General features: G+C 36.2%; 1 protein-coding gene across 1 annotated transcript in view; it reads left to right on the forward strand.

The window, feature by feature from the left end:
* The first annotated feature begins 4,988 nt into the window (after positions 1-4,988).
* The window catches only part of LOC121244171 (probable inactive heme oxygenase 2, chloroplastic), a 63,550-nt gene continuing 40,591 nt past the window's right edge, over positions 4,989-27,947 (forward strand). The window contains exons 1-2 of the mRNA XM_041142202.1: positions 4,989-5,412; positions 5,859-6,082. Coding sequence (XP_040998136.1) covers positions 5,001-5,412; positions 5,859-6,082 — 636 coding nt within the window. The 5' untranslated portion in view covers positions 4,989-5,000. The remainder of the gene's footprint in view (positions 5,413-5,858; positions 6,083-27,947) is intronic.

A 27,947-nucleotide genomic window follows, 5' to 3' on the forward strand; every position in this document is an offset into this window, starting at 1 on the left:
AACTAGTTGTGTTAATACTAGCTTATTGGAGTAGAAATAGGTGAGCGAGTTACCAAGGAGGTTTTGTTAATGTTTTGGTGAAGTCAATGGTGGTTCTTTGTGAGTTTAGTCACCGTTAGATTAGATGATGTTTAGAATGTAGATGGTGAGCTTTCGGGTTTACGTTGTTAGGTAGAAGTCTCTAGGCACTCTTTTGATTCGCTAGGTTGGAATTGAGTCTTTTAAAGTATGTTTCTTATCTTAGAGGAGATGAATGTATTTTGGGTTGACGTTACTTATTTTCAATTTGAGATGTTGAGGTTGTTTGATATTGTTTTTCTGTCAATGATCATGGGTGTATTTTATGAAATTTGATTTTGATCAAGACAGCTGGAGTTAATTGAGAAATTTGAGTTATAACTCATGGTTTTGGCAGAGAGTATTTTTTCTACCAAATTGTGATAAGAGTTTTGGTTAGTAGGAATGGAGCCACCTGGTACTCGATGGTGTTAGTTTCATGAGGATGTAAGTTTTATGCATGTGGCGAATATCAGAGTGCACAACAGAAGCGTTGTATTTTTGTTGTAGTCAGGAGTTCAAATTGTGCTGATTTGAAGAATTAATGGTGACTTGAATTTTGAGAAGATACTTGTAATTGAAGTTTAGTTCGGCGTATCACCCCCAAACAGACGGCCAATCAGAGCGTACTATTCAGACTCTGGTGGATATGTTGCGGTCTTGTGTCATGGAATTCTCAGGAAGTTGGGAGAATCACTTACCGCTTATTGAGTTCTCTTATAATAACAGTTTTCATTCCTCCATTCAGATGGCCCCGTATGAAGCTTTGTATGGAAGGAAGTGTAGATCGCCTTTGTGTTGGGATAAAGTTGGCGAGAGCAAATTGTTTGGGCCTGAGATAATTCAAGAAATGAAGGATCAAGTTCAGTTTATAAGGACTAAAATGGCGGAAGCGCAAAATCGCCAGAAGAGTTATGCAGATACAAGAACAAGAGACTTATCCTTTGAAGTAGGTGATTGAGTTTATCCTAAAGTCTCTCCTATGAAAGGCGTTAAGCGCTTTGATAAGAAAGGAAAGCTTAGTCCAAGATATGTTGGCCATTTTCAGATCGTAGAGAAGGTTGGGCTTGTTGCTTATAGAGTGGCCTTGCCGGACTATTTTGGCGGTATATTCTTAGTCTGCTCTTAGTTGAATCTTATTCCTGTCTTAGTCTTAATGTTGACCTTGCCAATTTCGAGGACGAAATTTTATTTAAGGGGGGAGGATGTAACACCCCGCATTTTGGTGTATTTTTACTAAAGGATTATTTTTATTTATTTAAATTTTATTCTCGTATTTTAAAATTAGTTGGATTTTATAATGAGTTTATTTCTATGATTTTAATTGGTGAAAATTAATTTTTATGTGCTTTCTTAATATTTATTTATTGTTGTGCATTTAAATTATTTTTCATATTTAATTAATTACTGTGGGATTTAATTATTTAAATTTGACTTTACCATTACGTTTAAATTATTTTATTTAACTTGAGGTTTTGAAATCGTTTCCGTTGGATCATTTTTGTGACCCAAGTTATGAGGATTGGACCTCATTTCTTTTCCCTCTATTTTTCTTTCCTCTCCTTTTCTTTTCTTTTTTTCTTTTTTTCTTTTCTTTCCTCCTTATTTACCCTCCCCGCGCGCGGACCCAACTCCCTCTCCCTCCCTCTCTCTCCGTCCGTTCTTCCTCTCCCCCAGCCCGCCGCCGTGCGCCGGCGGTGGTCGACACCGCCCGGCTCCCCAACTCCCCCAGCCACCGGCGACGCCACACCTCCGTTTCCAGCTCCATTCGCGCCGCCGTTAGCCACCACGAGCGCATTGAAGCTGCGGCACTCTTTCCGCCGCTGCGCCGCCATCGCACCACCATTGGCCACCATCTTCTTACCACATCATCCTCGACCTCTTGGCAACCCATTGGACCCAACCCCGCCTCCGATCCGCCACCGGTGAAGCTCCACCATCCACATTTTGGATTGGGTGTTTTTGGTCTTCTACCACCCATTTCGCCGCCACCCACGACCAACTTCCACCATCACTAGCTTCACCGACCTCCCTAGGCCCTACCCTATCAATCTTGGGTCTTCGTTTGCCTCCGTTTGAAAGTTGGTATTTGTGACCCACGGCCACAGTGTATTTTACACTGTGGTGTTGCTCAAACGTCGCCTTTTTCAACTTCGTGATCCTTCGGAAATTGTTATATTGCACTGTAAGTATTTCTCCAAAGAACTTTCATAATTTAAATGTATTTTTGCACTAACCCATTTCACTGTATTTTTTGGCATGCCGGACTGAGTCCGAGGAGTTCGGGGGTCGGATGGATTTATGATTGGAGTTGTTTGGTTGGATTTGATTGGATTGGTAATTGTTGGTTTGGATATTGTGTTGGTACATGTGCATCTCATTATTTCATGCATGATCATGTTTGTAAAAGAAAACTGGATTTTTGTGTATTACATTCATGTTCATGTGTTTATGAAAACTGGGTTTTCATGTGAGAATGGATTTTTGGTGCGTGTGTATCACGACCCCAAGCCGAGATGGGGCATTAACTCGATGGAGCTCCTCTGGTTACTCGGGAGCGGAATATACTGAGTAAAGTCCCCTGGATTGTCGCCGGGCGACAATGGGATCGGACGAGATGGTCTCGTGCCGACTCCGTGGTCCTTCTGCTGGCGGGGACTAGAGGATGTCTGGCCACGAAATGAAGGGAGGGAGAGGTGGTTGCTGTCGTGGGTTCTGGTCTTCGAAGGGAGGGAGAGGTGGAGATGAAGGGAGGTAGACGTGGGTATTGGTCTTGCTACGAAATGAAGCGTTTTGCTGCAGACACAAAATGATGCGCTTCATTTTCCACATCAACAACGGTTCCCTCGCGGTTACACAGCCAACTGCATTTAGCATTTTTCTTTCAAGTACCACAGTTGAACTCAAACACTAAACTAAGTGCATGTTTGAGTTTGAGTTTGAAAAGTGCTTTTGATATTCTAAAAGCTCTTTTAAAGAAAAAGTTGTATGATGAATTTATAAAAAATGTTTTAAATACATAAAAAAAAAAAAATAGTTAGGCATGTTTGGTTTGGTAGATGAGATGAGAGCTCATCATATAATCATTAAAATTTTCTCAAACTCTCATACAAAATATAATAATACAATTCAATTTTTTCAAATCTCAAAATAAAAATAATAATAATAAATTATATTCTAACAATATTTTATTCAACTTTTAACTTTTATCTCATCTGTATAATCAAACGAGGCTTTAAACTCTGTTTTTTTAGAAAGCATCAAATTGAAACTTTTAAAACTTCTATAGATAACTCTGCATTTTTCAAAAATGATCATAACTGATTTTAAAGTGACAGGCTTTTTAAAAAAACAAATTTTAAGGCACATATTTACTAAATAATATACATCCTTTTAGTAATATAACTTTCTAAGAACACTGGTATTAGATTAGTTAAAAGATAGTCAAGTCCAAATTTTGACTAAATTTTTCTAAAATCAGTTGCATTAGACTAGTCAAATCACTTCAAATCAAGTTATGAGCTACAGTAAATAGAAAACCAAAGCCATATTTAGTGAGTGTTCACCAACTAAAAGAATATTTTATTAAAAAGTATTCACACTTTTCTCATTCACTCCCATGTCTCCTCTCTCCCTTCCTTCCCGTTATCTTCCTTTCTTCTTACTTTCTCTTTATTTCTTTTTCATTTGTTTGGATAGTAAAAATTAAGTTATGGTATTAAATAATTTGTTTAGACAATAAAAATTAAATTATTAATTAATATATGAAATGTATTTATAAAATATAAAAAAATAAAAAAATTATTAAAATATATAATATTATATTATTATTTTAACTTTAAAATTACTAATCTAACATAGATTATAACCTCTTTACAGATTTTGACTTTACCCAAAACCTTAGTCAAAATTTAGATTGCCAATGCTCTAATAAAGCTCTATATAAATGAAAGAATTACCATAAAAACGACTGTTTTCTAGAAGAAATAATATTGGGAGAAGTCCATGTTTTGATTCATCCGAATCACACTCTATGTGTCACTAAGTAAAATGACCAACAGCACTCCACAAAAGAACTCACTTCCCTCTCATTTCACACATTTCATTTCTCTCTCTCTACCCGTCTCGCTCGAGCCCCCAGCCCCAGCCCCCGCCCCTCGCCCATCCTCTATCCCCACCCCCACCACTCGCCTGCGGCATCCTCACCCCCACCCGGCGTCGGTATCCTCACCCCCACCCCCACCCGGCTTCTGGAGCCGTGGGTGGCGACGTATGGCTCGGTAAGGGGCAAGGGGGAGGTCAAGGGGCTCGGTGGTGCTCGATCATGGGGCTAGAGGTTGACGAAGGCGGCGGTAGCAGCGACAAACCGTGTAGGAGAACCCATTTCGAGTTTCTCGTGGGGCCGCTACGCATAGAGCTTCCGTGGAGGTTTGAACGTGGTTGGAGGTTGCCGGCGTGAGAGGGAGCCTATGGTAGTGGGCAATGGCACTACAAGTGGCGCATGGGGGACTGGGTGAGGTAGTGAGCCAAGAGAGGGAATCGAGTGGGGGAGAGGGAATCGAGTGGGGAGGAGAAAACGGGATTTTGTTTTAAAAAAGAAAAAAAAGTAATGCACACGTAAGGGACTTAGGGCTCGAGCGAAACGGGGTAGAGAGAAATGAAATGTGTGAAATGAGAAGGAAGTGAGTTTTGTTGTGGGGTATTGTTGGTCATTTTACTTAGTGACACATAGGGTGTGATCTGGATGACTCAAACTGCGGGTGGGCGGGCACTGTCGGGGAATTCGAACTAACATTATCCCTCTTACCTCCAGAACGATGTCGTTGATAGAGACAACCATACAACAAGCTATTCTTCTTCCGATAAGACAAATACCATCTCCACCGTCGTTGAGTTCATCGAGAGTTGCAGCGGATTCGATTTACGGGCAGAACAAGTAGAAGATGGGGACTGGAAGAGCCCTAATTTTGTGTTGCTCTGATTCCTCGTCCATTTCGTCATCTTCTTCTCCCTCTCCGGCGATTGCAACGACTAGTGCTCCACTGGTGAAAAGGAGGAGTAAGAGGTACAGGAGGCTGTACCCAGGAGAGAGCAAAGGCATTACCGAAGAGATGAGGTTCGTTGCCATGAGACTCCGACGAGTTAACAAGGGCAGCAGCGATGACGATGACCAAGATTCATCTAGTGAAGACGGTAAAGAAGGGGAGGGTAATTTGGCATCAGTTGATGATGATGGTGGTGTTGGTGGAGCGACATGGGAGCCGACCTTGGATGGGTACCTCAAGTATTTAGTTGATAGCAAGCTCGTCTTCGACACTATGGAGCGCATCGTTGATGAATCCAGTGATGTTGCCTGTGAGTCCTTTTATTTTGAACTTGCATATGCTAGTGGTTTTAGCCAATTATGATGTAAGGTGTGCTTGTTATTATCCTGGAGGGCTATGGGTTATCATATGCTTCCTTGGTAAAGCAGAGCAATCTAGCTTTTGGAGGCTTATATGAGTACTTCTATTCGGAAGGTATTTTGCCCTGCGGGTAAACGTAATGGGAATTCGTCAAACCCTTGTGAATGTGACTAAAACGGGCTTATGTTCTGTTTCTCTACTGCATTTCCGTATCGAATGTCAAGGCAATTAATGACGCTACAGCATAAGCATAGGTGGTTCTTAAATCTTGTGAGAATAGTTGGGTATTACTTATGTATACGTCCTGTTGGCAATGCCTTTTGTTATGAATAAAACTTCTTCATTACCTATAAAAAATAAAATCTCGTGAGAATCTAATGCCTGATTTGATTACAGACGCCTATTTCCGGAAAACTGGATTGGAACGATCAGAAGGTCTTGCAAAAGATCTAGAGTGGATTAGACAACAGGGGTTTGTGATTCTTGAACCTAGCAATCCGAGAGTTTCTCAGGCCAAGTATTTAAATGAACTTGCAGTGAAGAGTGCCCCGTTGTTTCTTTGCCATTTCTACAATATATATTTTTCACATATTGCAGGAGGTCAGGTGATAGCAAGGCAGGTACGTGTGAATATTTGGTGATGTTCTTGTATAGAATAAAAATATGGATCGACACTTATGCCCTTCTGTTTCTGACCTTATGCAATCACTTTTGACTCTCATACAAGACTGAACCTCTTTGGTTATTGAAGTTATGCAATCACTTTTCTGAGTAGTCTTTGTGTGTACATCCCAAAATCATATCCTAACATTCAGGCTACGCCTACCTCTTTGGCGTGTATTTCTGTTGCTTGAAGTTGTGGGGCTTAGACTTGAAGTCGTTTTTCTGATTGAATGAAGATGATGATTGCTGTTTTTTGGAAGGCGTAAAGTCCTTGCACTGAGTGTTGTTTGCAATGATCACCATTGATTGATTGTTGCTGTCTAACCTCTTGAGGTAAGACTCATGGCCTATGAGAAGATCATGAAGTTCTTCAAAGGATAAAGAGGATTCTCGGGCACGTATTGGTGCTACCATTTCTTTGTACTAATGGCGTAAGCCATTAAGAACATATAAGGTAATGTCATCAGCAGAGAGAGGAGCATCAATGAGAGCCAGTTCATCTGCAATGACTTTGACAGAATGTAAGAATTCTATAACAGTGCATGTACCACGCTGAGTGAGATTAAGATCCTCCTTGAGTTGCATGACTCGTGTTCGGGAACGACTGGCATATAGCTTGGTCAGTTTGCTCTAGGCTTGAGAGGATGTTTTTGAGGCTGCTATGAAGGGTATCATAGCATCTAACACCGAAGTAAGAATGGCATTCAGGATTAATTTATCCTGTCGAAATCATTGAGTATAAGCAGCATTAGCTGCTGCATCAGAGTTTGTGGGTCAAGGTCGTGGTGGGCATGTGAGTGTTCCATCAATGTAGCCATATAGATTATAGCCAAGAAGAAGGGACTCAAATTGTGCATGCCAAGAGGGATAGTTTGTTAGGGTGAGTCTTGTGGTGATCTACTGGTTGGCGTTGATGGCCATAGGGGAAGGTGCAGAGTTTGCCATTTGTAGAAGGTGAAGAAAGATTAGAATTTACTCGTTAGAGAGAGGGCAATCTGATACCATATAGAGAAACTGAGAAGGAGAATTTAAATAAGATGACTCACTCAATTTCATTTACAAGACAAGTATATATACACGTTGAAAAGCTTGAGTTAAGCCAGAAATAAAGCTATTCTATAACTGCCTAATAAGTATACATTTACAACTATGAGCTGTACGATTTTACACATTAAGAATTTGATATTGCAAATCAGATTTGTAGAAATTGGTTGCTTGAGTTGCTGTGCTTGATTGCTTAATTTTGGGAAGAATTACAACTTTCCTTATAATTAGTTTAACTTAATATAAGCAAATTAATCAAATCACAAATAAACTAAATAGAAAAAATTGAGCTCATCTGCTAGTAGTAAATAAAACCATTAGCCATTAGTATTAATCACATTTTAACATATATAGTAGACCTCGTGGGTTTAGGATCAAAGAGGGCCAAACCATGGTGACCGCTTTAGGTACTTGTTCTTTTACAAATGGGCATCACTTTCATCAATATGCATACCCAAAAGGTCAGTTAAGGATTATAGGTTGTTAAAATGGCTTTTGGTTTCTCTTTGATATAATTTGTGGTATAATTTGTAAATGGACTTGTTTTTAAAATAATATATTTTTCATATCTAAAGTCTAGGATCTAAAAATGCCCAATCTGTGTAACAGTCCAGCCTAAAAATGAAACCCAAGCCTCGCTACCTAAATGGCAGCGTTTTGGCCGTAGGGCATGAAAACCATATATTTTCTTCTCTTCCCTCCCCTCTCCCTCTCTCGTGCCGCACACTTCATCTCTCATCTCTGCCCTACCTTTCACTCTCCTAGCCCCTACAGTCCTCTCTCATGCCAAACCCCTCTCTCACACAGTCAACGACTCAACAGCCCTTTACCGTCAACACCATCTCATTCTCCTCCACTTCCAGTTGTCCCCAAGGCTACATATATTATTTTCCTCTCTCTCAGCGAGCTAATCGGTATGTGAATAGATCTATGCTTTTTAATTTTCAAAATGTTACATTTACTTCATGAATCATTACAATGTTTCAATTCATTTAGGTTTTTTTTTTATTGAATTTATATATTTGGGATTTGGGGGCTTCTACAGATTTTGAAAACTGATTTAGTGTTTATATTTTTTAATTTTGAAGTGTTTAATAAATCTGATTTAGGGTTTATTTTTTTTTAACAATTTTTTTTAGGGTTTATAATTTTATTGTGTTTTAATAAATCGAATTTAGGAATTACTATTTTTTACATATTTGGAAATCTGATTTAGGGTTTATATTTTATAATTTTGGAGTGTTTGATAAATTTGATTGTGTTTTATTGTGTTTATTGTGTTCAATAAATCTGATTTAGAGTTCTTACTTGGCATATTATATGTCTGTTGATTATGAGGTATATCATGCATTTCGGACTTTTTTTCAAACAACAAAAATATCATCTATACTTGTTTTCCAGATACTCTTAATAGCCACACATCATCTATATTTTAGTTTCCCAGATGCTTGCTTGGTCATTTTATATTTTAGTTTCTTACTTGCACTACAACACAATTGTTTTTTAGTGACGGTTAGGAAATTGTGACAGTCCCTAGACCGTCACTAAAAGGTATTTTCTGTGACAGTTTCTGCAAACCGTCACTAAAGATAGAATGAGAGTTTTTTACGTTCCAATGTATGGGAAATATGCGTTCGAACGTTACATATACGTTCGAACATTATGTCTGTTTACGTTTGAACGTAAAATGTTTTGGCGCAACCGTTCGAATGTTATTAATTTTACGTTCGAACGTAAAATGTTTGCACCAATGTTCGAACGTTAAGTAATAACATTCGAACGTTCATTGTAAATTTAAATTAAATGACTTTAATTTAAAAATTATGTGGTTTTTATTGTGCATAATTTGTGAACAAGTCTAAAAAATTGAATTGTATATATTTATATATACACACTTTGTAATATATAAATATATATTATTGATTTATATATATTTGAAATGTAGTGATTTAGTATTAAAGTTGAAAAATATAACATCAAAGAAGATTAAAAATTGAAATTAAAAAACGATAGAAATATTCAATAATATTTTTCGTTACAAATATTAAAAATAAAATACAAAATTTGATATTAACAGTCAGATGATAACGTTATCCGCAAAAGTCGAACTCCGTACCTCCTCAGTCAAGGTATCAACCTTGTCGTTAAGGATAGTTACACGATGGGTGAGTTCGGCAACAGACGCCGATATAGCCTCGAGCGATCGATCGATCTTATGATCGATATGCGCAGTCAGCTGTGAGATGACCGCATCAACCCAAGCAGGCCGCACATCTCCTGCAGACGTACTCGGCGTATGCTGACTACTACTCCCGACATGACCTGGCTCAGGCTGCGTCGGAGGAACTAGATCCTCTACAGGGGGTGGCTGACGTCCCCTCGCCTGTCCAATGCTACGTCGATGCGTGGTCATGTTGAGGGGGCTCATCTGATCTTTGACCCGCTCCTCTGGCTGGGTCGGCACTCCCCGTGCAAGTAATAGTCGGCTGATGAGGACACCATATGGGAGATTATCCGTGGAGACGATGCTCGCCTCGTAACGGATCCTCTGAAAGATGTGCAATGGCAAATCTATAGGATCTCCACATGCCACTCGTATCAAAAATTGTGCCCGAAGCCGACTAAATGTGGTTTTATGAGCCCCAGGATCGACATTTGTTGCAACAATAAGGTGCAACATGGGGAAGAAATGCAGCAGATGGTTCTGGTTGAAGGCGTTCTTCCGCTCGATCTGCATGCGATCCCTCCCGGTGAGGATGTAGAAATCCTCGTCTCGGTCATCATCCCGAGCCTCGACGCCAGTATCCTCAGCCTCTGACTGGCCTGCATCTCTGGCAGATGCTGGCTCACATCCCCGACCAGTAGATGATGTAGAAATGCCTACATCCTCACGGGGTGTCGAGTGTGCAAATGTCTCCACTCCTCGACGAATCCCAAGGTGCTCGCCGATGACATCTGCTGATACCTCAATGGAAACACCGCGTACAATCATGGTGTGAGAGGATGCATCCTGAGGCATGTCACACATCCCCATATAGAATTCTTGAACCATTGAGGGGTATACCTTCCCCCTCAATGTGCAGATATTTCCCCAGCCTCTATTGAGGAAAACATCTCTCAGGTTCGTCTGCTGCCAATAGAGTTCGTCGAACTCATTAATTAAGACCTCTCGCTCTACCATAACAGTACGAGCTCCGATACGGGCAGTGTCCGACGTGGCTCCTTCCCTCCCTCGTTTCCTAGTATGCAGTGGAAGAGCCATATCCTGAAAATATAAAAGGAAAAAAAAAATTATTTACAATAATGCATTTTTTTGTATTAATTTTAAGATGCTCTGCCGTAACGTTCGAACGTTTTATCTTTAACGTTCGAACGTTAAAGATAAAACGTTTGGATGTTTATTTATACGTTCGCACGTAAAATAATGTCAATATATTTACATTCGAACGTAAAACAAATACGTTCGAATGTAACAATGTACGTTCGAACATAAGCAGTAAATAAATATTGGCTGACGTACGTTCGGACGTTAAAACAAATACGTCCGAACGTATTTGTTTTACGTGTGAACATAAATATGAACGTCCGAACGTCGAAGCATGAATAATGTAGAAAATCATTACGTTCAGATGTTATAATTAAACGTTCAAACGTGGAAGCCGTAACGGCTCTGTAATTTAAACGTCGTACGTTCGAACGTCTTGGTGAAACGTTCGAACGTTTCGACGCAGAATGGCTGAGTCGACTCAGCCATTATTGAAATCTCAAAAATTTCTCTACACGGTTCTAAATACCGAAATGTCACCGTGCAAATGAAGTATACACTTCAAGAAACATTTCTACGGTGACTATTCGGCCAATGACTAGCCGTGGTGGCCGGAAAATGAAGTTGAAAATCCGGCAACCACTTATCCGGTTTTAAACAAAACTCAATCCAAATCTCAATAAAATACATGTTACTTGAATAAAAGATGAATGCCTACCTTCAGTGACGATTGTGGCGGAGTTGACGGCGGCGGTGAAGGAGGCGTGGCGGTGTGCTAGGAAACGACGATGATACGTATTGGAAATGTCGTTTCGACGTTCGGTTTTGGCCTTATATACACAGAACGTTCGAACGTACTTATTATTACGTTCGAACGTTTTTCAATTTAATATTATATTATAAATGTTTATGTTATATATTAGGATGTTATATAATATTATTGACAATTAGATTATTGGTTTTTTTGTGAGTGCTTGTTATATTTCTAAAGTTTAGCAATATGTTTATACATATTGTTGTGATTTTATGCTTACTCTTGAAATAATTGTGATTATTGTTTGTGAATTTTGTGAATAGTTTATGAGCTTATGGTGTTTATTGATGATTTAATAAGTAGTATATAGCTATAAATAGATATATAAAATGTAGTATAAATATTATATTATAAGTTAGTATATAATAAAGAATTTAATAAGTAAAAATTTAATATATATTATTGATTTATATATATGGTATAATTTATATATTATATACATTTATGTTCTCATTTAAAATATTATGCTATCATACTATACAATGTAGTATATAGTTATAGATAGATATATAAAATGTAGTATATATATTATATTATAAGTTAGTATATAATAAAGAATTTAATAAGTAACAATTTAATATATATTATTGATTTATATATATGGTATAATTTATATATTATATACATTTATGTTCTCATTTAAAATATTATGCTATGATACTATACAATGTAGTATATAGTTATAGATAGATATATAAAATGTAGTATATATATTATATTATAAGTTAGTATATAATAAAGAATTTAATAAGTAAAAATTTAATATATATTATTGATTTATATATATGGTATAATTTATATATTATATACATTTATGTTCTCATTGAAAGTATTATGCTATCATACTATACAATGTAGTATATAGTTATAGATATATAAAATATAGTATACATATTATATTATCAGTTAGTATATAATAAAGAATTTAATAAGTAACAATTTAATATATATTATTGATTTATATATATGGTATAATTTATATATTATATACATTTATGTTCTCTTTGAAAGTATTATGCTATCATACTATACAATATATTATATAGTTATAAATATATATATAAAATGTAGTATATATATTATATTATAAGTTAGTATAGTAGGAATCGTACGTTCGAACGTTTCAAGTTAACGTTCGAACGTTAAAATAAGAGCGGGAAATTTCCCGCTCGATTAAGGTATCTGTGTGATTATTCAGAGGTTCGGACGTTTAGACTATACGTTCGAACGTTATTTGATGAAAATCAACAGAAAATTATGTACATCCGAACACCAAATATGTTAACGTTCGAACGTTAGTTAAATTAGTGCGGGAAATTTCCCGCTCAAATATGGTAACAATTCGATAAAATGTACGTTCGGACGTTTAAGTTAAATGTTCGACCGTTTATCTGTAAATTTACGAACGTTCGAACGAAAAATTGTGATACATTCGAACATATATGAGGAAAGTGCGGGAACTTTCCCGCTAGATTTTATGTTGTAAATAAGAAGGGTACGTTCGAACGTGTACTGTAAACGTCCGAACGTTATGAGCGGGAATAATTTTAGCAAATAACATTCGGACGTACAACTTAAACGTTCGAACGTTTAAACTAATAATTTACGGTATTAATCAGTACGCTCACGGGAGGAAGCGGATCATTTCTTCTTCTCCCGTGGGCGCAACAGACAGAGAGAGAGAGAGAGAGAGAGAGTTAGTGTGAGAGAGAGTTGAGTTAGAGAGTTAGAGAGTTAGAGAGAGTTGAATTTTGGTAAGAAAAAATTTTTATTTCTTGTCTTTATTTGAATTTTATGATATTTATACAATGTGTTTTTGTTGTAGAATATTTCTACTAAGTTAGTGTTGTATTTATTTGAAGGATTGCTTGTTTTGGGAAATTGGAAGATTTTGATTTGTAAGAGGATATTGTGAGTGCTAGGTATATTTCTAAACTTTATCAATATATTGTTGTGATTTTATGCTTACTCTTGAAATATTGTGATTATTATTTGTATAGTTTGTAAATAGTTTGTGAGTTTTTGTAAATATGTTGTGATATGAATTTGAAATATTGTGTTTCTTATTAGAAATATATTTTCATTAGGCTTTGTTAATACATGTTTATTACTTACTCAACTTTAAAAATATGTTAATACATGTGGCATGTTATTTTGTGAATATATTGTGAGTTATTATGAATATGTTGTGATATGGACTTTAAATATTTAAATTATTATTTGTGAATGACGTTTGAATATATTTACATTATTACAAATAAGCAATAAGTTAGTATAGTAGGAATCGTACGTTCGAACGTTTCAAGTTAACGTTTGAACGTTAAAATAAGAGCGGGAAATTTCCCGCTCGATTAAGGTATCTGTGTGATTATTCAGACGTTCGGACGTTTAGACTATACGTTCGAACGTTATTTGATGAAAATCACCAGAAAATTATGTACATCCGAACACCAAATATGTTAACGTTCGAACGTTGGGTAAATTAGTGAGGGAAATTTCCTGCTCAAATATGGAGAGACTTTGATGAAATGTACGTTCGGACGTTTAAGTTAAATGTCCGAACGTTTATCTGTAAATTTACGAACGTTCGAACGAAAAATTGTGATACATTCGAGCATATATGAGGAAAGTGCGGGAACTTTCCCGCTAGATTTTATGTTATAAATAAGAAGGGTACGTTCGAACGTGTACTGTAAACGTCCGAACGCTATGAGCGGGGGAAATTTTAGCTTATAACGTTCGGACGTACAACTTAAACGTCCGAACGTTTAAACTAATAATTTTAGCAAATAACGTTTAGACGTAAAACTTAAACGTTCGAACGTTTAAACTAATAATTTTAGAACTTAATCAGTATGCGCACGGGAGGAAGCGAATCATTTTTTCTTCTCTCGTGCTCGCAACACAGAGAGAGAGAGAGAGTTGAGTTAGAGAGTTAGAGAGAGTTGAGTTTGGTAAGAAAAAATTTTTATTTCTTGTCTTTATTTGAATTTTATGATATTTATACAATGTGTTTTTGTGATATGGATTTGAAAAATTGTGATAATAATATTTCAAATTAAGTAATAACAAATAAAAGTAACTCTTTAAGAATTATAATAATTAAAATTATTGTATAACCATTGAAATTTAAGAATGATAATTAAATATTTATAATAATATTTAAAATTAAGTAATAACAAATAAAACTAACTCTTTAAGAATTATAATATTTAAAATAATATTATACTTCTTTTACAATTTAAGTATAACAATTTAAATTATATTTTAAGAATGATAATAATTAAAATTATAATATAACCTTTAAAATACTCTTCAATAAAAAAGTCTTGAAACTACTAAATAAGTAGAGTTGGAATATGTAAATATACTTATTTATTATAAACTAAAGAGAAAGGAAATAAGGATCAAATATATTCTTATATAAAAATTATATACTTATTGTCTATATAAGTAAATAACTCACTCAATTAAGTATAACAATTAAGATTATAATTGTGGAATGATAATAATTAAAATTATATAATAACCTTTAAAATTATATATAACAATTATAATCTGTAAATTTTGGTCTAATTGCTTGACTGTCATAGTCTCTTCGGCCTTGAGAGGAGAGTCGAGGTCGGACAGTTTGTGACGGTTAAGTAATTAGACCAATTTTTAAACATTTCTTTAAGATCATTCTCCCTCGTTGTGTACAAGACATGAAACGTAGGGTCACATAATCTTCCATCCCTCTTTAGTTTAACAATATGGAGATATTGTTGTATGATTATACTGCTAGATGTGTGTGACATTGCATAAATACCCTTAGACCCGTTTGGGAATCAGTGTACATTTATGTGTCCACTGATTCCTGAATTGTCCAGTGTGGACAGTTTGAGATTATATTATCTGTATTGCACATTTTTGTTACTCGCTACTTTCCACGTTTAATATGATGTTTCGGTGTCTTCTTCTATTGTTCTTCGGGTATACTGTTCGTAGGGTCACAATCCCGATATTTGAACATGTATACTTGGAGAATTATGGGGAGGTGCTGCCGAAATTTCTACTAACGTAGAAATTAGTAGAGTGACGAGATTTGTGCAATATGGAGAATATAATCTCGAATGGGATAGGACCAACTACCTTATCAAAAAAGTAATGACAATTGGAGCATGCCATGCATGTGAATTTTCAATGTACGTGTTATTAATATATAGATGTTTTTAGAAATGGACAAAAATTGGATGCGTCTGGACGATAGACTTGGAAAGGATTACGTACCCTATGCATGTGGAGTAAGAACTTTCATTGATTTTGCACGGGCTTCTGCTGATAGTCGTGGTTACATTAAGTGTCCATGTCGAGGGTGTAAAAATTTGTGTGCGATAGGATTGGATGAAGTAGAGCGTCATATATTTGTGAACGGTATGAATCTGGGGTATACGCGATGGGTACTGCATGGTGAGCCGTATGAAGGGTCAGCAGATGTATTGGTCGATCATCACAATTATTTGCGGCACATGGATGATGATTATGAGCACGATGAGATGGAGGAGATGTTGGGTGACATTGGAGCTGGGATGTTTATGGATGAGGTTAACGACAATGCCTCAACTGGTGGATCAGGGACTGATTGTGATAATTTCCCTTCACTGTGGGAAGATGCAAAGCGCGAGCTTTACCCAGGTTGTACAAAACATTCCAAAATGTCGTTTATTGTGCGGTTGCTTCACATTAAATCATTGTGTGGGATGTCGACGAAAGCAATAAACATGGAATTGGACTTATTTAACGAGGTTCTTCCCGAAGGGTCTGCATTGCCTAAGAACTTTTATGAAGCGAAGCAGTTGAGAAAGGGATTAGGATTTGAGTAGAAGTCCATACATGCATGCAAGAATGATTGTGTATTGTTCTGGAAGGAGAACGAGGAGAAACAAGCATGTCCTGTATGTGGAGAGTCGAGGTGGAAAAGTAAGAAAAACATCCCGGTTAAGGTGTTGCGGTATTTTCCCTTGAAACCTAGGTTGCAAAGACTATATATGTGTAAGAAAACAGCTCATGATATGAGGTGGCACGAGGAGAAAAGAGTTAAGAATGACGGGTATATGAGGCATCCAGCTGATTCACTTGCGTGGCCGTCTTTCGATAATCAGTATCCAGAGTTCGGGTTAGAAGCTCGGAACGTGCGCCTGGGACTCACAACCGATGGATTCAACCCTTTTGGGAATATGAGTACAAGTTATAGCACTTGGCCCGTGGTATTGATTCTGTACAATCTTCCACCATGGAGGTGCATGAAGGCGCCAAACTTTTTGTTAACTTTACTCATCCCTGGCCCTAGATCACCTGGGAATGATATTGACGTATTCATGCAGCCGTTGATTGAAGAGCTGAAAGAGTTATGGGAAACAGGGGTTAGAACTTATGATGCATCTAAGTCGACATCTTTTCAGATGCATGCTGCGGTAATGTGGACCATAAATGATTTTCCGGCGTATGGGAATCTTTCCGGCTGGAGTACGAAAGGGAAGTTAGCGTGTCCGACGTGTAATAAAGAAACTGCTAGTGAGTGGCTAAAATTTTCTCAGAAGTTGTGTTTCATGGGTCATCGACGTTATTTACCAGCAAATCATGCATGGAGAAGAGAATGTGCCAAGTTTGATGGAAGAGTAGAGGATAGGATTGCACCAAAAGAGTTGTCTAGAGAAGAGATAGTGGAACAATTGCAACATGTTAGAGCGAACAATTTTGGCAAAGGTCGGGGAAAGAACAAGAGAAAACGAGCCGTACAAGAATTGAATTGGACAAAGCGTAGTATTTTTTTTGACTTGCCGTATTGGTCGTCATGCAAGTTGCGACATAGTTTGGATGTAATGCACATAGAGAAGAATATTTGTGATAATATACTGGGTACATTGATGAGTATTAACAAAAAGACGAAAGACACGATCAAGACGAGGAAAGATCTTGAGAGAATGAGAATTAAACATAATCTGCATTTGCGGGTGGAAGGCAACAGGGTGGTCATGCCGCATGCATGTTTTACGATGACGAGGGAGGAGAGGATGGATTTCTGCAAATGGTTGCAAGGTGTGAAGTTGCCAGATGGTTATGCTTCAAATATTGGTAGATGCGTGAGTCCTGATGATTGGAAAATCAATGGATTGAAAAGTCATGATTGTCACGTATTTTTGCAGAAATTATTACCTGTGGGAATTCGTGGGAAGCTTACATCTAATGTACGTGTGGCCATATCTGAACTATGTATGTTTTTCAAGGATTTGTGCGCTCGGGTAGTAAATCGAGATGTGTTGTCGAAATTGGAAGAAGACATTGCTACTATACTATGTAAATTCGAGCAGATCTTTCCATCATCATTTTTTGATGTCATGGTCCATTTAGCAATACATTTACCGCGAGAGGTACTTCTGGGTGGACCGGTGCAGTTTCGTTGGATGTATCCAGTTGAAAGATATTTGAGTCGATTGAAGCGCACTATTGGGAATAAAGCCAAAGCTGAGGGTTCAATAGCAGAGGCCTATATACACGATGAATGGTTAACATTTTGCTCTCTATATCTTCGTGGTGTTGAGACACGATTTGATCGTCAAGAGCGAAATGCTGATCTTGCTACTCCGCCTCCTCGTGAGCTATCAGTGTTTTCCCAGAATGTACGACCCTTGGGTGCACAAACAAGTTACGATTTAATTGATGGAGAGTTGGGTAAAGTTCGGTGGTATGTGCTAAATAACTGCCGAGAGATTGATGATTATCTTAGGTATGTCATTTCATTTCTTTGAATAATTATAGTTTTCTTTAAATTAATTAGAATTGTTGTGCTCAAAATATACTTCTTTTGCAACATGTTATAACAGTGACCACATGGACAAACTTAGGACGGAAGGCGTAGAAAATATAGAGGCAAGACACGAGGAAGAATTTCCCGGATGGTTTGAAGAACGTGTATGAACTAAAATTATATATATGTTATATTGTGAAATTTTTAACTCTGGATAATGAAATAATAAATATATACTATTTCAATTTATAGATTTTGGAACAACGTGCTCGTGATCCCGGATCAATTTCTTCTGAATTGTATGCATTGGCCCGTGGTCCCTCAAATAGAGCACTTTGATATATTGCATGCACGGTTCGAGGTTATAGATTCCATACTTTGGACCGTGAACGTAATAGAAAGACTCAAAATTGTGGTGTGTTAGTCGAGGGGAGTCATGGAACAGATGATATTGACTATTATGGTGTCATACGTGATATTATCGGATTGAAATATCTGGGTGGGTCTGTAACATATGTCTTTAAATGTGATTGGTGGGATCTAGGCGGTGGTCGGGTTTCGATACATAGGGATAATCACTTTACGAGTGTCAATACTGCATCTAAATGGTACGAAGATGATCCATTTGTATTGGCTTGTCAAGCTACCCAAGTCTATTACTTGATTGATCCAATGAAAAGTGCTGATGAAGATAGTGGGGAGATAACTTGGCGAGTCGTACAAAAATTTGTTCCTCGAAATATATATGAAGCAGGAACGGGTGCAGATTACGAGAATAGTGGAGATGAAGATGACACTCCGATTGTTGAGGCATACCAGGAAGATGGAGAGGGTATTAATTTGTTTGTTGACCTCGGTGCACTCGAGTTGCTCCCCTTGTGTAGAGATGATGTCCCACCCGTACATCTCGACCCGTCTGTATTAAATGATCATTCAATTCAAGTCAGTGAGGAGGAAGAAGAAGACGAGTCAGAAGATGAAGACGAATCAGAATCCGGGCAGGAGGTGGATAAAGATGATGAAGAAGAGGTGCATGATGATGATGAAGATGTTATTGATGGAGATTCTGAAGCAAGCATGGAAAATTCATTTGAAGAATAAAAGTACTAAATATTTTATTCATATAGGTGACTAAAATATCTTGAATTTTCATAATTTCTTCTAATTAATTTTCTTTGATATAATTAATTATTTTCAAGAATGCCAACAAAACGACAACGAAGAAATGTGCCTCCGCCAAGTCCAAGTCCTGAACCCATTGAGGACTTCCCACTCGAGGAATCCGTTCCTGAAGATGAAGCTAACACAGAAGAGAACAACAGCCAGTCGACACCTACCAGTAAGGAAATATTGTCGTTGATAATTATATATATAGTTAATATTTTTTTCTCAATAACTATATAATTATAATTATAGTATATCTATTATCATGTAGTTGATGCATCTGCACGTCGCGGTCGTGGCTATACATGAGGAATCTCTCTTGAAAAAAATAGAAGGCATGGTAATTTGAAAATCACAATTCCTGATAATTCCACTGGAGGAGTGGATGATAATGCAGCAGCGCTTTCCTCCTATATTGGCACAATAGTTCGAGCTTATGCTCCATTTTATGTGCGCTCATGGCGAGATGTTCCGATAGAGATTAAGGAGCACATTCGAAGTCGTGTGCTGGTGAGTTTACTTTTCAGTACATTTTTTTCACCTAGATTAATATATTATATTTTTTACCTGATTCCCTTATTAGGATGAATTCGACCTCGACTTTGGCCGTAGCGAGGATTTGAGAACCGTGAATGAGTTGATGGCTACACTATTCCGACGTCACAAAGGACGATGTCATGACCACTTCAAGAAGTTTGACACGTTGGAAGAGGCTGCGCAGTCTCCTTTTCAGCAGATGAAGTTAGATGATTGGAGAAAGTGTTGTGATCTTTTCGCATCTCCAGATTATCAGGTATTTTACATTTATATCTTTTAATTATTTACATTCATATTCGTTTTATATATTATATGTATATATATTACAATTAACATTTTTAATATATTTTGTAGCACTTGAGTTCTACAAATGCACAGAATAGATCCGTTCTGACTGTCCACCATCGTGCCGGTTCAAGGTCATTCCACCGTCTTGCTGAAAAAATGGTAATTAAAAAATTATAGAATTCATTTATTTTCCTGATATTATTTCTGATAAGTACTAATATTATCTTTTTAAAATTGCTAATATTCTCGCTTTGTTAGAAACGTGATGATCCTGAAAACTTTTCCCTCATTCATGTCTATGTTGCTGCTCACACTAATGAGCATAGTGAGTGGATGGATCCTGTCGCTGCAGATAATTATGTAAGCAGTGTTAATTTTGTTAAATAAATTATTTATATAATATTTTAATAGTTTATTTCTTATTTCTATTTCTTTTAATACGTTACTAATTATTTACGATCATTACCTTTTAAATTGCAGAGCAAAATGTTGGAGATGCAGTCGGCTTCTGAGGAATCCTCTCCTAGTGACATAGACATATTCACGCAAGTGCTCGGGCCGCAGTCTAGTATGGCAAGAGGTTTGGGACGATCTATCAAGCATAAATGTTCATCCTCCTCAACCTCATCGGCTTCACAAATTAATAATCTTACGGCAGATTTAGAAGCTGCACGGCGTGAGAATGAGTATATGAGGTCGAGACAACAAGAGTTAGAGTCTCTCTTAGAACGACAGTCTCATTTAGAGACGCGTTTGCAGGACCAACAGAGAGACCAGGAGGAAAGAATACGCAATGAAGTGCAAGAACAAGTGCAACGGGAGATGATGGTGCAAATGGAACGTGTTATGTCGTTGCAACAGAATCCCCGTGGGCGAGGGAAAAAGAAGAAATAAATTTTATCAATATTTCTGACTAGTTTTAATATCTAATTTTGTACTTTTATAAGACATTGTTACTTGTTAATTGGGTATGTAATATGATACAATTGGTATTATGTTTTTAAATTTTATGAAATTAGTATTTCTGATCTGTACGTTCGAATGTAAATAAAAATCGTTCGAACATTGGTTCACACTGTAACAAACGTTCGAACGTACTCACGCTAAAACGAACAAACCGTTCGAACGGTAAAGCGACTAACGTTCGAACAAAGAACTTGCATTCGGACGCTCCTTCATTTACATTCGAAATAACGTCCGAACATTAAACGCGCTACGTTTGAACATTTACGTTTACGTTCGAACAAATATTCGAACGTTTAATGTAATTAACGTTCGGACGCATTAACATTCGAACGTAAATTTTATACGTTCGAACACGATATCCAACGAACGTCAACTTCTCTCATTCGAACGCCAATCGGTCGGGTATAACGTCCGAACGTTTGATTTTACGTCTGAACGTGATTTTCTGTGACAGTTCATAACCGTCACAAAAAAAGGAACGTTCGAATGTTGTACCGAACGGAACACTTCCAACTGTCACTAAAAATATTTTTTGTGACGGTTGAACAGTAAACCGTCACCAAATGTTTTCTGTGACGCACTTTAGGTGACGGTCATGGTGACGGTTTCAAACCGTCACCAAATATGTTTAGTGACGGTTTGCCATTTTTTTGTGACAGTTTTCTCTGTCACAAAACACACATTCTGTTGTAGTGTTGGCATGTTATATGTTCTATTGATTATGAGACATGTCATGCATTTGAGACTTTTTTTCAAACATTGAAAACACCATCTATACTTGTTTCCCAGATACTCTTAATGGCCACACATCATGTACATTTTAGTTTCCCTGAACCTTGCATGGTCATTTTATATTTTAGTTTCTTACTTGGCATGTTATATGTTCTGTTGATTATGAGGCATGTCATCCATTTGAGATTTTTTTCAAACAACCAAAACATCATATATTGTTGTAGATACTCTACTGATATATTTTGTATGGGACCTGTGACTGTACAGAAAGCAATCTAAATGAATAACAAATGAACCTAAAAAATAAAAATTTATTCGAGTCTGCACATCATAGATTGTAGACTTTGATGGCAGGTTGAGCAAAACATGCATGAAACAGTTCTAACATTTGATGGAAAGAAATAAACACAGAGAAAACTGATAAAACAAAGCTGTCAAATTTATAAATATAGACATTATAATGCACAGTCAAAACAGCATAGTGGGCGAGCTGCAGATCTAACATGCATCAAAACATATCCTGCCCATTCCATGACTCGAAGAAATTACGATCTAAAGGCCTCAAAAATACAGATATATCACTATCTCAGTCCAGATAATCATGCGATGTAGGCAAAAATCATGTAGATCATCATCGGCCTCAACTTAAATATCGGAGAAAGCAAAATAGTATTTATACCTTTTTTGATAAGTAAACTAGTATTTACGCTTTTGCAATAATTTATGAATCTTTAAGTTTTATGTCTTTTAAGTTTTATGATTCATTTATGGTATCATTTACTTCATTTCTTATGACTATGAACAAATATGTGTAATGTATATATAGACTATATATATCATAAACATACAAAAGACAGTTAGACTCACCTGTTTAATTTTCCTTTTAACTTCTGCACCTCCACACCCGAAAAACAGTTGAATGCAGAAAGTACAGTGGCCTGGCCTCACTTTATTTAAGAAGGAGAGAGAGAGAGAGCTCAAAGAAGAAAGTGAAAGAAAGAAACTGCATACGCGTCTTCAGTTTCTTTCTTAATGTAGAAAACTGATTGCCGGTTTATTCGGTTCCCTCTTCGCATTTTAAGTTAACTATTGCGCCGCTTGCCACTCAAGAATTGCATGCACCGCTTGAAACTTTGTAAAGAAAGTGTGTCGAAATGAGATAATAGGATTAAAATATGAATAATTAGCGTATCTATTGAAGAGAAAGAGAGTCTAAAATTAAGATAGAAATAATCTTTAAAATAATATTGGCATTTTTAATATTGTCAACACCATTACATGTATGAGAATTTAAGTATTTTTTATGGCACCGCTTACGTTTGGTTCTTCAATTCTTTTTGCACCGCTTGGCTTTTTTCACTTTTATTCGGTTGCCATTTGAGAATTGCATGCACCGCTTGACACTTTGTAAAGAAAGTGTGCCCAAATGAGACAATAGGATTAATGAGCGGTTGCGTGAATGAAAACACACATAGCCACCGCTTGACTTTGCATTTAATGGTTTGCTAATTTGAAAGGTGTAGAAATGAAACTTGGTTTTCCAGTTAAGCCGAATAGTGCGGGCTGAATGCCAAGTCATCAATTAAAAACTTGACTTTTATATAATTAAATAGATACGAGGTTGCCGATTATACCCACTATATACTCCATTATCCACAGTTAAAAAGTGACTGGTAGCCATTGGTTTTATCTGCCTAATTCCTTACTTTATTAACAAGCGTACACACACGTTGGTAAGGAAAATATCATCTCTATTAATGTAAGCCAATATAGATTATATCTACGTTACACATCTAGTTGATAAATAATAAATAATTAAAATTATTATTTTTTTCGTAAGTTTAAATTTTTTAGACAAGTAGTGATTTTACGTGATATTAAAATAGATATTCTGAGTTCTAATCCTGATTTTATAATTCATCCCATTAATTAAACGAGAAATAATATTGATCATCTCCAAACTATGTAGCAATACGTGATTTATCATTTTTGTCATTCTATTTAAATACACATATTTATATATCAATATATGTATTTAAATAGATAAATTATAATGACAAATTATTTGTTAGTGCGTGGTGTGAAAATTAATAAGAAGAATTTTTCTAAAAATATAATAAATAATTAAACTTACCTCTTCTCCCGGCCGCTTGATATTGAATGTGTAGTCACGTCCATGAGAATAAAATATGTAAGTCTTTTGTGCACACTTTTTCTATAGACCTTTCATTCCTAACGATCAAGTATACATATTCAATAAAAAATCTGTACATATTGTTTATTTTCAATTTAAATATATAATTAAAAAATGCAATCAAAGGGATAGAGATAACATTTTCATAATACAACTAGAACAATTATAAGAGTGAGAGTAATATTTATCACTATATCTAGAAAAAAATTACTTATTTGTAATCAGTTAATTTCAACGAAATAATTACTTATAACTAAAATTAGTTATAAATAATCTTTTAGTCGTAATAAATTAATCACAAAAATTTATTTTTCTTGTAATACTTTTTTTCTGTAAGAAATCCATAAGGAATTAAGAACACCCATGCATGCAAATTCAGATTGCTCTTCACTCTTGATCAACATAAATCATGATTTTATGCACATCTGAATTAAAATATGTATTCTATAATTTTTGTATAAATATATATAATTAATTAACAATTAATGGAAACAAAACGATTTAGTAATATTTACCCTTATTCGATTGGATTGGATAAAAAGGCTGCGGTCGAAATAAGATATCATCGGTCTCCCATAGAATTGTACTTCTCAGAAAAGGATAAAGGAGATATCCGATGAAAGCCACAATCAAATATTCAGTCAAACTAAATATAAGTACGCGTCGATCTGTATCGGACCTCATCGGGTTTTTCTGAACCTTCTCCATAGCTGCAAGCTCCGGTCACCACTGCAATAAACGAAGAAGTTGAGTTAAAAAAAAAAAAATACATATTAAAACAAAAGAGAAAACAAAAATAAAGGGCTTTAAGGAAAACATGGAGAAGCTAGATCAGCATGCTGCATACGTGTTCTACTATGAAGGCGAGAAAATTATAAAATAGAACATTGGAGAAAGTTGCAGTACCTGCCTGCGCGCTATGAAGCTGGTAGCCCAGAAAATTAATTAGATCAAGAAGAAGACCAGTTGTTCCGAGAAAACATGGTGATATATAAAGAACAATTTAATACTGACGTGGGCGCGCAATCTAGCTAGCACTATTTTACTGCTGCTACTAATTGTGCAGATAAAACAAATGCTACAAGTCGTGCTAGCTACTGCTGCTCTGGATGACACAGACGCACCAAATTCATTCTTTTATTCTTTCAGTTTCTACTTTTTTATCTTAATTGTTGAGCTGCATAAATGTTATTGGTTTGGATTCTAAAGTTTTACATAAAATATAATAAATAATATAATTTTTTTAAATTTATTAAAAAATAATATTTTAATATTTACAAATTATCTCAAGTCTATAATTCTATCACTTTTATTTTAAGATATTTATATAAAAAGATGATAATTAAAAATAATTATTAATTAGTAGATATAGATACATGCAATAGAACCCCTAATTTGGTTTGAAAAATTCAACCAACTGGGAAATTTCACGTGTCATGCTGCTGACGATGGGAAGTACACGGGCCGATCAGTCTGCACATGGGAACGAATAAAACTACGTCAACACGGTATTCGGTTGGGGAAAATTCTTGTTGAAGGCTAAATCTATCGCCTTCGTAGGCCTGATGTAAGTTGAAATCTTATATTTTGAATTAAATATATTTGTCAATTGGATCTTAGACTACTAAGAGTGTGTTAAGATGTTGAGTTGAGTTGAATTGAGTTGAGATGATAAAATATTGTTAGAATATTATTTTTTAATATTATTATTATTTTAAAATTTGAAAAAGTTGAATTGTTTATTATATTTTATATTGGAATTTGAAAAAGTTATAATGATGAGTTGAGAGTAATTTAATAACCAAACGTATCCTGACATGATTGATCGATTACTATCAACATTTTCACATCTACTTACTACAACATAATTGTTTTTAGTGACGATTGAAAAATTGTGACAGTCGCGAAATTCTCAGTAAAAAACTTTTTCTGTGACGATTTCTGGAAACCGTCACTAAAGACAGATGAGGCTTTTTTAATGTTCCAATGTATGAGAAATTTATGTTCAAACGTCACATATATGTTCGAATATTGTGGCTCCTTACGTGCGAACGTGAGATGTTTTGCGCCAACGTTCGAACGTTAATTGTAAATTTAAATTAAATATGACTCTAATTTAAAAATTATGTAGTTTTATAGTGTATAATTTGTGAAGAAGTCAAAAAAATTGACTTGTATATATTTATATATACACAATTTGTAATATATAAATATATATTTGAAGTGCACTGATTTAAAATTAAAGTTGAAAAATATAACATTAAAGAAAATTAAAAATAATATTTTTCTTTACATATATTAAAAGCAAAATACAAAATATGATCGAATTTCATAAACAACACTTAGATGATAGCGTTGCTTGCGAAATTCGAATTTTGTACCTCCTCAATCAAGGTATCAACCTTGTCGTTGAGGATATCTACACGATAGGTGATCTCAGCGACAAACACCTCTATAGCCGCGAGTGATCGATCGATCTTATGATCGATATGCCTAGTTAGTTGTAATATCACAACATCAACCCAAACCGGCCTCGCATTTCCCACAGATGTACTTAGCGACTGCTAACTACTACTCCCCACATGACCTGGCTCAGGCTGCGTCGGAGGAACTAGATCCTCTACAAGGGGTGGCTGGCGTTCCCTCGCCTATCCAATGCGTGGTCATGTCGAGGAGGCTCATCTAATCTATGATCCACTCTTCTAGCTGGGTTGGCACTCTCCATGCAAGTAATAGCCGGCTGATCAGGACATCGTATGAGAGATTGTCCGTGGAGACGATGCTTGCCTCGTAATGAATCCTCTCAATGATGTGCAGTGGCAAATCTATGGGATCTCCACGTGCCACTCGTATAAAAAACTATACCCGAAGCTGACTAAATGTAGTTTTATGTGCCACAAGATCCACGTTTATTGCAACAATAAGGTGCAACATGCGGAAGAAAGGTAGCAGATGGTTCTGGTTGAAGGCGTTATTCCTCTTGATCTACATGCAGTCCCTTCCAGTGAGGATATAGAAATCCTCATCTCGGTCATCATCTCGAGCCTCGAGGCCAGTATCCTCGGCCTCTGACCGGTCTGCATCTCTGGCTGATGCTGACTCAAATGGGCAACCAGTAGATGATACAGAAATGCCTACATCCTCATGGGGTGTAGCTTGTGCAGATGTCTCAACTCCTCAATGAATCCCGAGGTGCTCGGCGATGACATCTGGTGAAATCTCACTGGAAACACCGTGTATAGTCACGGTATGAGAAGATGTGTCCTGAGGCATGTCACACATCCCCATATAGAACTTCTGAACCATTGAGGGGTATACATTCCTCCTCAATGTGCAGATATTTCCCCAGCCTCTACTGACGAAAAGATCTCTCAGGTTCGTCTACTCCCATATGAGTTCATCAAACTCATTAATTAGAACCTCTCACTCTACCATAACAGTACGAGCCCCGATAGGAGCAGCGTCCTGAGTGGCTCCTTCCCTCCTTTGTTTCCTAGTATGCAGAGGATGAGTCATATTCTAAAAATAGAAAGGGAAAAAAATTATTTACATCGATGCATTTTTTATGTTAATTTTAAGTTGTTCTGCATTAATATTCGAACGTAGTATTTACTATGTTCGAACTTTAAGATAAAACATTCGGACGTATATCATTTACGTTCGCCCGTAAAACACATACGTGTGAACGTATAACATACACATTCGAACGTAAGAAGTAAATAAATTTAAATGACGTACGTTCGGATGTTTATGTTATACATTCGAATATATGGGTTTTACATCCGAATGTAAAGGATGCACGTTCGAATGTTGAAGTATAAATAAATTTAAAAAAGAAGTACGTTCGAACGTTATAATTAAATGTTTGGACGTAAATTTTACGAAAAATAACGTCCGAATGTAAAACAATACACATTGAACGTAAAAGCCTAAACAATTATGTAATTGAAACGTCGTATGTTTGAACGTTACGATATAGAATAGCTGAGTCGACTCAGCCATTATTGAAATCTTGAAAATCAATCTACAAA

This window comes from Juglans microcarpa x Juglans regia, chromosome 8S, assembly GCF_004785595.1.
Source record: "Juglans microcarpa x Juglans regia isolate MS1-56 chromosome 8S, Jm3101_v1.0, whole genome shotgun sequence".
Lineage (NCBI taxonomy): Eukaryota > Viridiplantae > Streptophyta > Magnoliopsida > Fagales > Juglandaceae > Juglans > Juglans microcarpa x Juglans regia.